At 36.8% G+C, this 12996-nt stretch overlaps 1 protein-coding gene across 1 annotated transcript in view; it reads left to right on the plus strand.

Moving 5' to 3' along the window:
- Tusc3 (tumor suppressor candidate 3) overlaps window positions 1-12996 on the plus strand; it is a 146576-nt gene that overhangs the window by 54057 nt on the left and 79523 nt on the right. The window contains exon 2 of the mRNA XM_005362535.2: window positions 513-682. Coding sequence (XP_005362592.1) covers window positions 513-682 — 170 coding nt within the window. The remainder of the gene's footprint in view (window positions 1-512; window positions 683-12996) is intronic.

Below are 12996 nucleotides of genomic sequence, written 5' to 3' on the forward strand. Positions count from 1 at the left end.
TGTATTTTTTTTTCTGAGAGCAGAAATTTTATTTTCTTTAATAACTTTTTTATAAGCTTTCTATTTTTTTCTCTTTCGTTTTTTTCTGACACAAGGTTTCTTTGTGTAGCTTTTGACCGGAACTCTCTCTGTAGACCCGGCTGACCTCAAACTCACAGATCCTCCTGCCTCTGCCTCTCTAGTGCTGGGATTAAAGGCGTGCAACACCACTGCCTGGCTCCTTTTTATAGACTTTAACTTCATTTGCAAAAAATGAAATATTTCTGCAAGTCAGATCAATAAGGAGCTAATATATTTGCCCAAATAAAGGCTATTAACAAACATTAAAGTAAGAATATAGCCTTGATAGAATTCTATCTATATAAAATGTAATTGAAACATGTTAGCGTCTCAGGAATCATTTAGACAGCACAGCACATGCAGACTTACTAAGGGAAAGTGAGAACACCCCAGAGTGGGAGTGACTCCAGGGAACGAATGCCCTTGTAATGTTTATTTCTATTTAATTACAGAACCTTTTGGCTGAAAAAGTAGAACAGCTGATGGAATGGAGTTCCAGGCGCTCGATCTTCCGAATGAATGGCGACAAGTTCCGGAAGTTCGTAAAGGCCCCACCTCGAAACTACTCTATGATTGTTATGTTCACTGCTCTCCAGCCTCAGCGGCAATGTTCTGTCTGCAGGTAATTTATGGATTTAAACTCTTGGAAAGAGCAATAGCCCCAGCTTATATGCTTCTATTACGATATACATGTATAAGAAAATCCAGTACATTTTTAGTGTGAAATATTACTGAATTGTAAAAGTAAGCTGTGAATCAGGACAATGTCCAATGTCAGAAGTATCTGTTAAAACTGACTTCTCATTGTTACGTCTTTTTGTTTATAGATCCATAGGTAATATCTGTGGTCTATGAAGTAGTTCCCTGGTATACTTCCTTGTAAAGGAACTTTTTTTTTTCAGGGATGTTCATTTACTTTTGGTCCTAATGATTAGAAACTTCTTAGTAGATGAAAGAGGTAAAGAATTTGAAAGGAATGAAGTGTTTATCAGAAAGGAATTTTGGAAAGAACAGATCTAATGCGTGTAAATTCAGAGATAATGGTAGAATTGTTAGAAGTGATGCAGAGACTCTGTGTTGCTTTACATCTCTGTGGAAGAGTAGCTGAGAAAAGTCGATGTGACGCAGGCAAAGGTGCTTCATTCATTTTGCGCATTTGATTTTATTTTCACTTGGATTTGTGTTTTGGGGCTCGCACTCATTGATGGGAGGCAGCTCAAAAGTAGTTCAAGGATCCAGGGCTGAGACAAAGCTCTCAAAGGCATAGCCCAGCAACCTTTTTCCCCCCCACATAAGAAACCCACCTCTTAACAGCCCATTCAGCTCCGGATTTTTCAGTGGATCAAACCACTAATATGTATAATGTTCACTATGTATATGTACACACATGTGGAGTTACGAGCTTTCATGACCAAGTAACTCAACAGTGCCAGCAGCTGCTTACCGTGTCTTCACCACACAAGTGGATGACAGCTTTATTCAAAATAGTTTTTTGTGGATGGTTTCTCCAACACCTTCTAGTAGTTACATCTTGCAAAGCCACAATGCCACATTGTAAGTAGATAATTAGCATTGGTCTGTCACAATATAGAGGGATTAGATCACCATTTCTTTGCAGCCTTATCTACTCCATATTGCACTCTGTGCATTGAATTTGGCAGCTAGCCAATTGATTTCCCATTTGTATAATTTTGTTATTTCAAGATTGTTATGGATATTTAATCATTGTAGAATCTTTTGTACCCCTTCTTTTTGAGTTAGCATAATTCCTTCAAATACCACCCAAGATGTTGCATTTATCAACAGCATGCTCTTTTTAATACCAAGTAATAATTTCATAGTGCAGATGTTTTGCAGTTTGTTTATTAGCGTGTCTATGATAGGCCATAGTCAAAGGGTAGGCATACTATTTTGCAAAATTACCTGTAGGTTATGTGTATCAGGTGTTATGAAACAAATGAATCTTATATGTAGATTTGATCCCCCTTTCCAAGTTTTTACATTATATGTACGTATTTTAAAAATCTAAAATAATTCTAAACCCAAAACATTATAACAAGCATTGCAAATAAAGCATATTCAGCTTGTTCAAATAAAACAACTGAACAATTCGTAATGGCTAGCCAAGATTAATGCCTTTTTATATGCATATTAATTTTGAATATCTTTTTTGTTTGTTATCTAGATAGCTTTGATGAAGTGCCATTTCATGTCTTTTGTCTATTGCTAACTGATTGTTCCTACTGAGTTTTGTGCCATCATTTATATGTGTGTGTGTGTTGTGGGTGTATGTTGCTCACTGTGTATGTAGATGAGGCTAACCTGGAACTAGCTGTGGGCCTTGACTGGCCTTCATTTTGCAGTCTCTAGTGTTAGTTAGGTATATGTCTTCATGCCTGATTGTATATACCTGCATTACAGGCAGCCTCAAGGGGAGTTGGAGACACTTGAGAAAATCATTCTTTCTGCAGTGATTGCTCCCTCCCCAACCCCACACAGGAATGAGTTTTTCTGGTTCTTTCTATGTCAGTGTAAGTCTGGATGGCTTCTGCACTGCCGTTGTAATATTTTACAATTCTATATAGTTTTGAAAGGTTCCTAGTTAGTTTTCAATAATATATGCTTTCCAATTTTAGCCTTTGCTGCCTTTTCCTTCTCTTTAAGGCACAGGAAGTTTCTCGTAGCATCAAGTTCTGTTTAGACGTCTGGTTGCTTGCAGAGAGGCTGGTGACTGAGCTTCTGCTTCCTTTAAGTCCTTCACCAGTCTTCCTGCTCTTCCCTCACAGTCACTTTATTCTCAAACTTCAGAATTCAATTCTCACCTCCCTCCCGGTTAATGTCAAAGACCTTAGCCAGATAAAATTGTTAATTATGACTATTCAATACAATTCTCACCTCCTCTAAGTGTTAACTCCAAACTTCCGTTGCTAAATTATACTGTAGAGAATATTTCCGTAATTGCTTAGCTGTGTTCTTGCACAAATTTACTCATCTCTAGAACTGACTCTCTTCTAGGAACAAAGCAGCCTCTTTCAAGGTTGTTAATATGGATCAGTAGATTTTTTTTAAAAATATCAAATAGAAGGAAAATAAAATCTTATTTTAGAATTAGACAAAGTTTTTAAACAAATCCTGATGATGTGTTACAGATTAATGTAGTATTGTACTTCACTTGAAACATAGTAAATTACAGATATGTTTTGATTAGATGTTAAGTGACTATATGTGCATATTCACATATGAACATAGAAATGTGTGCTTATGTGTTTTATACACACATATACATACATACACAAACTTGTGATTCTCTTACTGAAAGGTATATCTGATAAAATCCATTTTAGCATTGACATTAAAGCTGAGAGCTTGTCTAATTTTCCTGAAATCATAATGCTAAATGCCCTCCATGGCGAGATTTTGTGACTGGAGAACTCTTAGAGTGTGAGGCCTCCCAAGTGCATGGATTCATCATAGCCCTTGCCCTAGGGGTGGAACTTGTGTCTTGCCTTGGCATATTTAACTGAAATATTGGTATTTTGGGGTGTAGATGCATCAACCAGCAATTCCTAAACAAATGGTTGTGGAAACTTTGTTTTAAGGCAATAGGTGCAGTATTTAGTGTACGAGCCAAAGCCATGCAGGGCAGAACTCGTCAGACTTCTGTTGACTCCAGTGAAGTCACTTGTAGATTAGGTTCTCAAGTTAGCAGATGAAAACCATGTGTAAATTACGTTGTGTTGGCATGTTATCCAAAGGCCATTTTAAGTACATTACTTTATAAATGGAGACGTGAACCCTTACTTGTTTTTTTTATTCCTTAAATAATGTGTCTTTGAGAGCTTTTGTTTTAAATTCACTTTATGTTCATTTCCTTAAACAAGGTTTGCCAAAGACTAGGAAACTCCACTGCCATTCACTTATTTTCTGCCTCATGGCTTGGTTGATACTCGGGAGAAAATGTTCACCAATTTAACAGTAGAAATGATTCTGGAGTTATTGCTTAGCTCAGTGATTTAATTTATGTTTCAACATGTTATGATTTCAGTCTATTGGTGTTCTCGGAGTTTCTTTGTCAGGTTGTATAATCCCAGCTCCTTTACTTTTTGCCATGCCTTTTGCTGATGAAGGAAATACTGTAACATTTGTCTGAGCTCTTTTCTGTTTTCTGAATTCTGCATCTAAGTTCTTGCTTTAATCATCTATCCTTATCTCTATTGTAATTTCAAATGTACAAAAAATTGGGACAGTAGAATATTTGACACCAGTGTTACTCTTTACAAAGATTTTACAAATGGGTAACATTTACTACCTTTATTTTTTTTTTTTCTCTTTCAAGTAAAAGTCAAATGACCTTTGTCAGCCATCAGCAGAGGTGTCTGAACTGGAGCAGTCAGTCAGTACCATTCCTAAGTTCGGTAGAAAGTTTGAAAGCATAAAGCCATTCCGGCATAGTCCCTCCTTTTGTCTGTTTTGAGGTAGTCAGTGTTGATCTGTTATATGTGATTGCCATACCTTAGTTTCTTTTGTTTTATGTTACTCTCACATGATACATGTTTTTTTGTGGTGTTTTGTTCTAAAGACATTGACGCTTTGATTTTTTCACTTTACTTGCAACTAGATTTGTGTAATTAAGTGTATGAGTGACATAAAGGTCGTTCATACATTCTCATCAAGAGGCATGTAGTAGTAGAGTGTTGAGACTGAATGTAGGTGATTCTCTTCTGATCTGGGTGTTGTCCAGTAGACTTTCTTTCCTTTGTTGTAGTATATATCTGAGAGCTGTAAGTAGGTTTGGAGGGAAGATACTTAGTTGTCTTATTACTTCTCTGATACCAGATAAAACACCATGACTAAGGCAACCTGAAGATGCATTTATTCAGGTCCACGGTTCCAGAGAGCTAGAGAGGAGTAAAAATAAGGACATTGTTGGATCATGAGGAAAATTAGAAGTCATCATGTTAGATAAATTACAGCAGGCTCACAAGGAACCATATTGCATGTGTTAGTCATGTGTGGATGACTTTAAGGAAATAAATAGCAATCCAAGTGAATTGGGTATGATAGGGATGTGGAAGGTAAAAGGTTTGGTGATGGGAGATGGATAAGAAGATCAAGGGTAAGTGAATTTAACTGGAGTAAAATAGTAACACATGAACACTCTCTTAGTGTGGGATGCTACTCTGCACAATTCATACTTACTGAAATTGAACAATACTATGATAAATATATATGTATTTTTAATTACTGATTTTGCTTGTATCATGTCTAATTTTCTTATAAAGCGCACTGTCTTCAGACTTTTAGTTTTTTCTTTGTTTTGCTGTATTTGTTCAAAAATCAAGAGTGGGTTTTCAAAACTGTCTAATCAGGCTTACTTAGATCATAGTATTGGCTATTCATTTGTAGTTTTACTTTTACTAATATCAAAATGTCACTTAATCTTTGAATTAAACTTTTTGACGAAGATGTGAGCTGTGGGCAGAGCAAAGAGTTGTGGCTCTTAGGTCTGTTAGGAGTGTCATCGATAGAGTACACGCACAGTGCACAGTGTATTCTCAGGTGTTCCAGCCTTGGGGGCTGGGAGAGAGGGGAGCAGTATAGTCATGGCAACAAATTGAAATGAACCAGAAATAGAGAAAAACTAATTCCACCTCTCTCCATAGTTTTGAAAACAATCAATACAATACAGTAAGCATAGAAGTGGTGTGTGTGTGTGTGTGTGTGTGTATGCATACACACATGTGCACCACAGTGCACAAGTAGAAGTCATAGAACAACTTACAAGGAATTGCTTCTCTGATTCCACTGTGGGTCTAGGAACTGAATTCAGGTTCTCAGTATTGGTGGCAAACACCTCATTGGCTTTGCCTTCCGCATAACTCCAAACTGAAAAGTTATAAAGTGGATTTAAAAAATGGTATGAATTAAAGGAAGAAATGAAATATGTAAAACAAAATTTTAAGTAACATTAAAAAGTATAGAGAGAGAAGAAGAGAAAGGTGAAAAGAGAAAGAGAATGCTGGAAGAAGGTAAGGCAGATGGAGAAGGGAAAGAGTTTGAAGCCTGAGGAGGAGCCCACATGATGGATGGGCCAACACACTGCCCAGTGCGGGGTGTGCAACAGGACCAGGGCTTGAGTTTTCAGCACCTAATCTTCTTGCTTCTGATGCACTTTCCCTGATACAGGCTGAGACTCTGGTTTTCTAAAGTTGGCCATCTTCATCTGTGCCATGGATCTTAGGAGGAAAATAAGCTAAACGGTGACTTGTGTCCCTGAATCAGGTTCCCTTATCACATCAGTGCCACATGTGATCACATGACAGATGGTTTCCAGGACAGCATGGCAATTCTTGGTGTGACAAAAAAATGTATGTTCAGGCTGTCCTGGAGCTCACTTTGTAGACCTGGCTGGCCTCAAACTCGCAGAGATCCTCCTGACTCTGCCTCCCTAGTGTTGGGATTAAAGCTGTTTGCCACCACACCAAGTTTGAAATGTAAATGATTTTTTTATTTTCCAAAGCAACAATTTTCTCAATGTTACAGTACTTAATATTGGGAAATGCAGAATATTTTTCAAATTCTGGCTAAACTATAGCTTCTAGATCAGTTACTTTCAGACCACCTTTCTGTTTATTTCCCAGTTTGACCTCTTGTTAAGTACCTATTGCCACCCTTCACCATTGATGGGTTGTGACTGCAGTGGTGATGTTGCTCTGTCATTGCGTCCCCAATACTAGAGTCTCTTGGGTCAAACTGAACTTTACATCACCAAGAAGTTTTTTTCGATTTTGAACTGAAAAATGCTGCTTACTTTTAATTCTCTGCCTTTATCTCCTTTTACCTTTGAGAGTGGTCATATACAGTCTCTGTGTATAACATTTATTTATCACTGTAAATCATTTTATTTGTTGTTTTTGTAAAATAAAATCATTATTAAGGAATTATTTGTTGACTATCATGATTTTACAGTGATATGTAATTTTCTACTTATAACTTTATTCTTTGGAGATAAACTTGAAATATGAACAGAAGTATGAAAGCCCTTTGTATAAAGAATTTTGGAAAGGTGACGGTGGTGATGATGATGAGGACAGGAAATATGGGCTTAAGTTCAAAGTAATGTGTGTATTTATGTGCTTAGTAGAATTTTATTAAATGGGAGACTATATTGTTAAGAAACATTCATAAACTTAGTAGTAACCACCCTAGAGTTTGGTATTGCTACCAGATTCCTCTGCTGAGATTATAATTTGTCTTTTACAGTTACTGACAGTGGTTATATAAGGTATTTAGCTGGATACTGGGAAGATAAACATGAACAGACTCATCCACTATAGCTCTCTATCTCAGAACAGACTTGGAATTCTGGACCTTGACAAGTACTTATGCCGTAAATTGGTACTTTCCTAAGCTCATAAATATCAGGAAAGAAAAGTAGCGATCAATGACAATACCTTTCTATTATTAATTTGAATATTCATAAACCATATTTGGATGTACAGAACGTCTGGAAATTAATATGTCATACATATTCTTTTGTCTGTTGGCTGTGGTTATTTGGTATGTTTCTAGTGTATGTGTTGTGTCAGGTATGCACTCTAGGTATAGAAAGTTTAAAAGAATCACAGAAGAACATGTGGAAACACTTGTCAATAGTAAGACGACTTTATGGAGGGAAATTAAAGAAGAATTTGGGACTTGGTGCAGAGAGGGAGAAGAAGTACCTGTTGAAGAAACGTGAAACTGCATGTGAATAATCTGCTTTTCTGGCAGTTGTCGGACACATGGAGTTTTATATAACCCCTTGTCACTTAGCTAGGAGTTTGACATGCCTCATGCTTTCACCTTTTAACAACGCTCGAGGGAGGAATTACTCATATTTTCATGCTAAAAGAGGGGAGGGATAAAATGACTATGACATTTCTAGATTTGTACATCATGAATTGTAAAGTTATTCTCAAGTTCAGATCTTGAGAGTTCAAATTCTGCCTGCAGTGTGTGACTATTCTCACTACTGTTGTAATAGGAGTGGTGGGGCTGCATCCCCAGCACCCCAGCCGCCTGGCTAGCTTATGCCCCGAAATAACAACACACAAATTGTATTCTTTTAAACACTGCTTGGCCCATTATATCTATCCTCTTCTCTGCTAACTCTTGCACCTGGACTAGCCCATTTCTAATAATCTGTGTAGCATCAGTCTTACCGGGAAAGATTCTAGCCTACGTCCATCCTGGGTCGGAGCTTCATCATGTGTGCCTCAGAGAGCAGAGCTATCGCGTCTGCCCAGGAGAGGGGAGCATGGCATCTCTGAGCTCACTTCCTCTTCCTCCCAGCATTCTGTTCTGCTTACTCCTCCCACCTATGTTTTAACGTATGGGGCCAAGCAGTTTCTTTATTACTTAACCAATGACTTTCCTCCATTACACTACACTTGGTAGATGTTAGTATCATAGTTTTGTATTTATTTATAGTAACTTATACTTCTGTACATTGATTTTTACTTTGAACACACATCAAATTGTTTGACCTCTGAGGCTACAATACACACTGTATCATGTAAAAAGCATCCTTCTCTCAAAGTGTTCTTTTATGCTCTCTATTAAGAACTCTTTTGTGTGTATAAATAATATATTTAGAAAATTGGTATAAAAATTAATATATACACATGCATTCCAAAACACATTATTAGAAGGTTTAGCTAACTTAATGTGACACAGGTTTAATGGATTGCATTAAAAAGTTCTGATTTCTGATGTGGGCTGAGCGTGGTTCTGAGAATTGAGAACATATTTATATTCTTATAGCCAAATGTAGTTGTGAAAAGCTAGCCATATGGGCAAAGAAACTGCCTTTGCCTCAGTTACTGACAATATACTGCCCAATCCAAGCTGTACCAGCAGGAGACAAGAAAGGTGACTAGAAGTTTGCCAAGACAAGGTAGTATAGTCCTTCAAAATCCCTGCTTCACAGGAGTTCTGTCAAATATGCTAGGTCTGTAAACCAGGCTTTTGCAGAATAACTTTGGGGGACTGTCCAGGCAGCAAGATGTCCCTGCCCTTAGGTAACATTTCACCATTCTGAGGTCTTTGATGGATTTGAAGACTAGATAGTTATACTTCTAATTTTCCTTAGTTATGATAAAAGACAAATTAGATATAAAACTCTGGGCTTATAAGATCGATGATAAAATATTTTCTGGAATTTTTGCCAAATATAAATGAATTGGATATTGTTACTGTAATTCTTACTTAATAACTGTTTTGTTATATATAATTAAACTATGTTAAAGCTGAAACCTTCCTTTTTAATTAGGCAAAAAGAGTGAAATTCTGTGGATTATGCTCGTTGTTAATACAAAGCTGATTGGTCCATAGCAGGACAAAAAGAGATGCCACAGGGAGAATGGTGGGAGGATGAAGGACAGACTCAGGGGATTTAGAGGAGATACCAGGAAATGGAGAGGAAGCAGGACATGCTGAAGCACAGGTAAAACCACCAGCCACGTGGCAAAATGTGCTTTGATAGAAATGGGTTAATTTAAATTATAGGAGCTAGTTCACAATAAGCCTGAGCTATTGACTAAGCATTTCTAATTCATATTCAGCCTCTGAGTTGGTTATTGGGGACCAGGTGGTTGGAACAGGAGACTTCACCTACAATAAAGCTTTTTCCAATTGAGACTGAGTTCTTGCTTGCTCCATTTATTCCTTACTGTGAGACACAGATAAGTTGTTTAGTTTCTGTGTCGAAATTTCTCTAGTGAACAGGAATAAAATTAGTATGTTATCAGCGCCTGCTTTAAAGCAAAACCAGACAGATACATATCAATAATCAGATACAAGAAATCTTTTGAAGGTGTTTTTGACAATTCTCACTGTAAACTTGACTAAATGTACTCAGCAATTACCATGTCATAGTTGAGTTTACTCCCCTAGTGCTAATTCCCTGTACTAGCTAACCTGTTTGTCTAAGTGACAAATATCTGAGAACAGTAACTTAAGTGAGAGAATCTACATTTTGGCCCATGGCAGAAAGAGTATGGCAAAGCAGATCAGCTCGTGTCATGGTGTCAGGAAATGCAATGGGCAAGGATAACTTTGCTAGTGTTTTTGTGCTTTCCCCCTTTACTCTGCTCTGGTCCCCCTTCTTTTTTTTTTTTTAACATTATTATACAAACACATTTATATTGTTCACTACAGTTTTTAGCTTAAACAGCTAGTCTTTTTTTTAATATTTTTTTTTATTAAGAAAGAAAAAAAATTTTCCGCCTCCTCCCAGCCTCCCACTCCTCCCACTCTCCCCCCCAACTTCCCCCCCTCCTAACCTCCCCCCCCTCCTCTCCCCCTCCCTCTCTAGTCTGAAGAGCAGTCAGGGTTCCCTGCCCTGTGGAAAGTCCGAAGTCCTCCCCCCTCCATCCTGGTCTAGGAAGTCTATGAGATAATACAGCTCATAGTCGAGGTCGGTTTTCCCTCCTTTTTGTTTGTTTCTTGAGGCAGGATCTCATTATGTAAACTTAGCTTTCCTAGAACTCATTATGTAGACCAGGTTGACCTGGAATTCCCAGTACACCCTCTACCTCTGCTTCCAAAGTGCTGGGATTGAAGTGTGTGCTACCAAGTCTGGCTGTGTCTTTCCTCTAAGCATACTTAGGAAAATACCATCACAGACTCCCCTGGAAGTATGGTTTTTAGCTATTTTAGCATCTTGCCATGTAGTGAAGTTGATAAGAATAGTGATCACAGTGAATATGTTATGGTAAAGAAAATGTGCGTTATTTTAACTTGTTCACTGATGATGATTTTCTTTCCTTAAGTTAAATTTTATGTTTCTAGAAGGTATTGGAATATTTTGAGATGAGGAAGTATTTCTTCCTTTTATCAGAAATCACTTTATTTATCTGTTGATTTATTTTTAATTTTCATTACTATGTTCACTTTATTTATAATTTTCCTCTGAACTATCCATATAGACTTTAAAAAGTTTGCTCAGTGAGCAAGTGGTATATCTTTTTGTTTCTTTGCTATCTGTATGTTATTTATCTTGATATCCATATTTAAGCATTTCTATGTTTCTCATCTGTACCATTTGTATTTATCTCTATTTTATATTTCTATTCAAATTTTTACTATTTTTTCACTGTTTATTTTGAAAAACGAAGACAATATGGATATGGAGTGTTGTCATGGACATGTAAATCTTTGTGGTTTGACATGTTTCAAAAAAAGACCTTGTGCAATCTCATGCAAGCAGTGTTTAGAGTGTGGCTCCGGGGAAGTGATTGGATTATCACAGCTATGATTTTATAAATGGATAAATTCTTTGCTGGGTTCAGAGTAGGTAGTTGGTGGGATCGTAGCAGGTGGGCCTGATTGGAGTAAATATGTCACTAAGAGGCTGGCCCTGGAAGAATTTCTTGTCTTGTCCTCTCTTTCTGTACACTGATTCCTGGGCACTTCGAGGTGAATTACCTCTTCACATGCTTCTGCCATTATCTTATTCTTCTTGCCCTTAGGCCCAATGTAAAGTGTAGTCAACCTATGATGGACTAAAGCCTTGGCAACTGTGAGCCCGAGTAAATATCCCCTTAGCATAGTTGCATTGGATTTAGTGAGGAAAATCCTAACACACTGACCAGCTTAGCACAGCCAGAAAAGCAGTTACAAGCTTGGAATGATGCTATTTAGGTTTTTTTTTTATTTTTATTCTCCCCAACTGTAATACCAGAAGCCTTTTTAAAAGGCATGTCAACTTCAAATCTGTGCAAATCACTGTCTTCTGAAATTATTTGAGGCTTGATGAAGACATACTTTGAAATAACTATGTAATATATGTTTATGTATATGTAATTTAATCATAAATAACTATAAAGGCATATACTTTTAATATGAGTCTTTTATATGATAGGAAATTTGAATAATGTTATGAAGAGAAACGACTTAAAACATTCCTTTAAATGCTTAAAGATGAAAATTACATTCATCTTGGGAAATATAAAATATATTGAACCATAGATGAGTTAATAATCCTTTTTAGTTTTACATAACCTTTTTAAAAGAGTATAATGTAAAAAGTTATAGCATTTGAATTAAGTGATTTTTTTTCTTGTTCTCTAATAAAAAAATGGAGAAGATTTAATACATAAGTTTTAACAGAACAGTGCCCTGCAGTTATTACTTAACGCTCCTGGATCATTCTCATGCAGCTTGACTGCCCTCTTCAGGCTCGTGAGCACACTGGGACAATTCAAGCTGTTCCCTGAGTTCCTAAGGTTGAATCCTCATTTTCCTATGGGCGTCTCTCCCCGATGATACTATTAAAGGTGTGGTTATTTGTGTGTGAGCTCCTGGTGTTTGTGGCTTTCACTTTGTATTTTGAATAGCAGTCAGGAATGCAGTATGCTAATACACACTAATAATTGTGTATGCTTTCAGTATAAACTGATAAATGGGCTAGACTCCACTGATTTTTTTGTTGTTGTTCTTAGGTTTCTTTAATTCCCTGTTTAGAAGTTAGAATAGTAGTGGAAATCGAAGATAATTGGCTTTACATCTTTGGACACATTTATTTCTGATTAATGACTTGTACTTTGAATATATAGCATTAGTAGTACATATTTATGAAGTTTATTATTTCTAGTTTTGTTTTAGAGATAGATTTGTTCTTTGGGACTATTATTACTCAATGTACCCAAACAGGAGAAAGCCTTGTTTATTTTGCCAATATTACCTTTGCTCAAAGTTTTGTATTTGAGTTTAGAATTGTAATTTGCTTTGGCTTTCATGGAATCTTTTATTCAGATTATAGATATTTCTGAGGATTAGTCTTAATATTTTTCCTATTGCTGTGATAAAATACCCTGAGAGCAAAGTAAGCCAGAAAGGGCTCAGTGTGCAATCTGAGGCTGTCGTCCGTCTTTCTGGGGATTTCAATGCAGC

Source organism: Microtus ochrogaster, linkage group LG7_11 (genome assembly GCF_000317375.1).
Source record: "Microtus ochrogaster isolate Prairie Vole_2 linkage group LG7_11, MicOch1.0, whole genome shotgun sequence".
Taxonomy (NCBI): Eukaryota; Metazoa; Chordata; class Mammalia; order Rodentia; family Cricetidae; genus Microtus; species Microtus ochrogaster.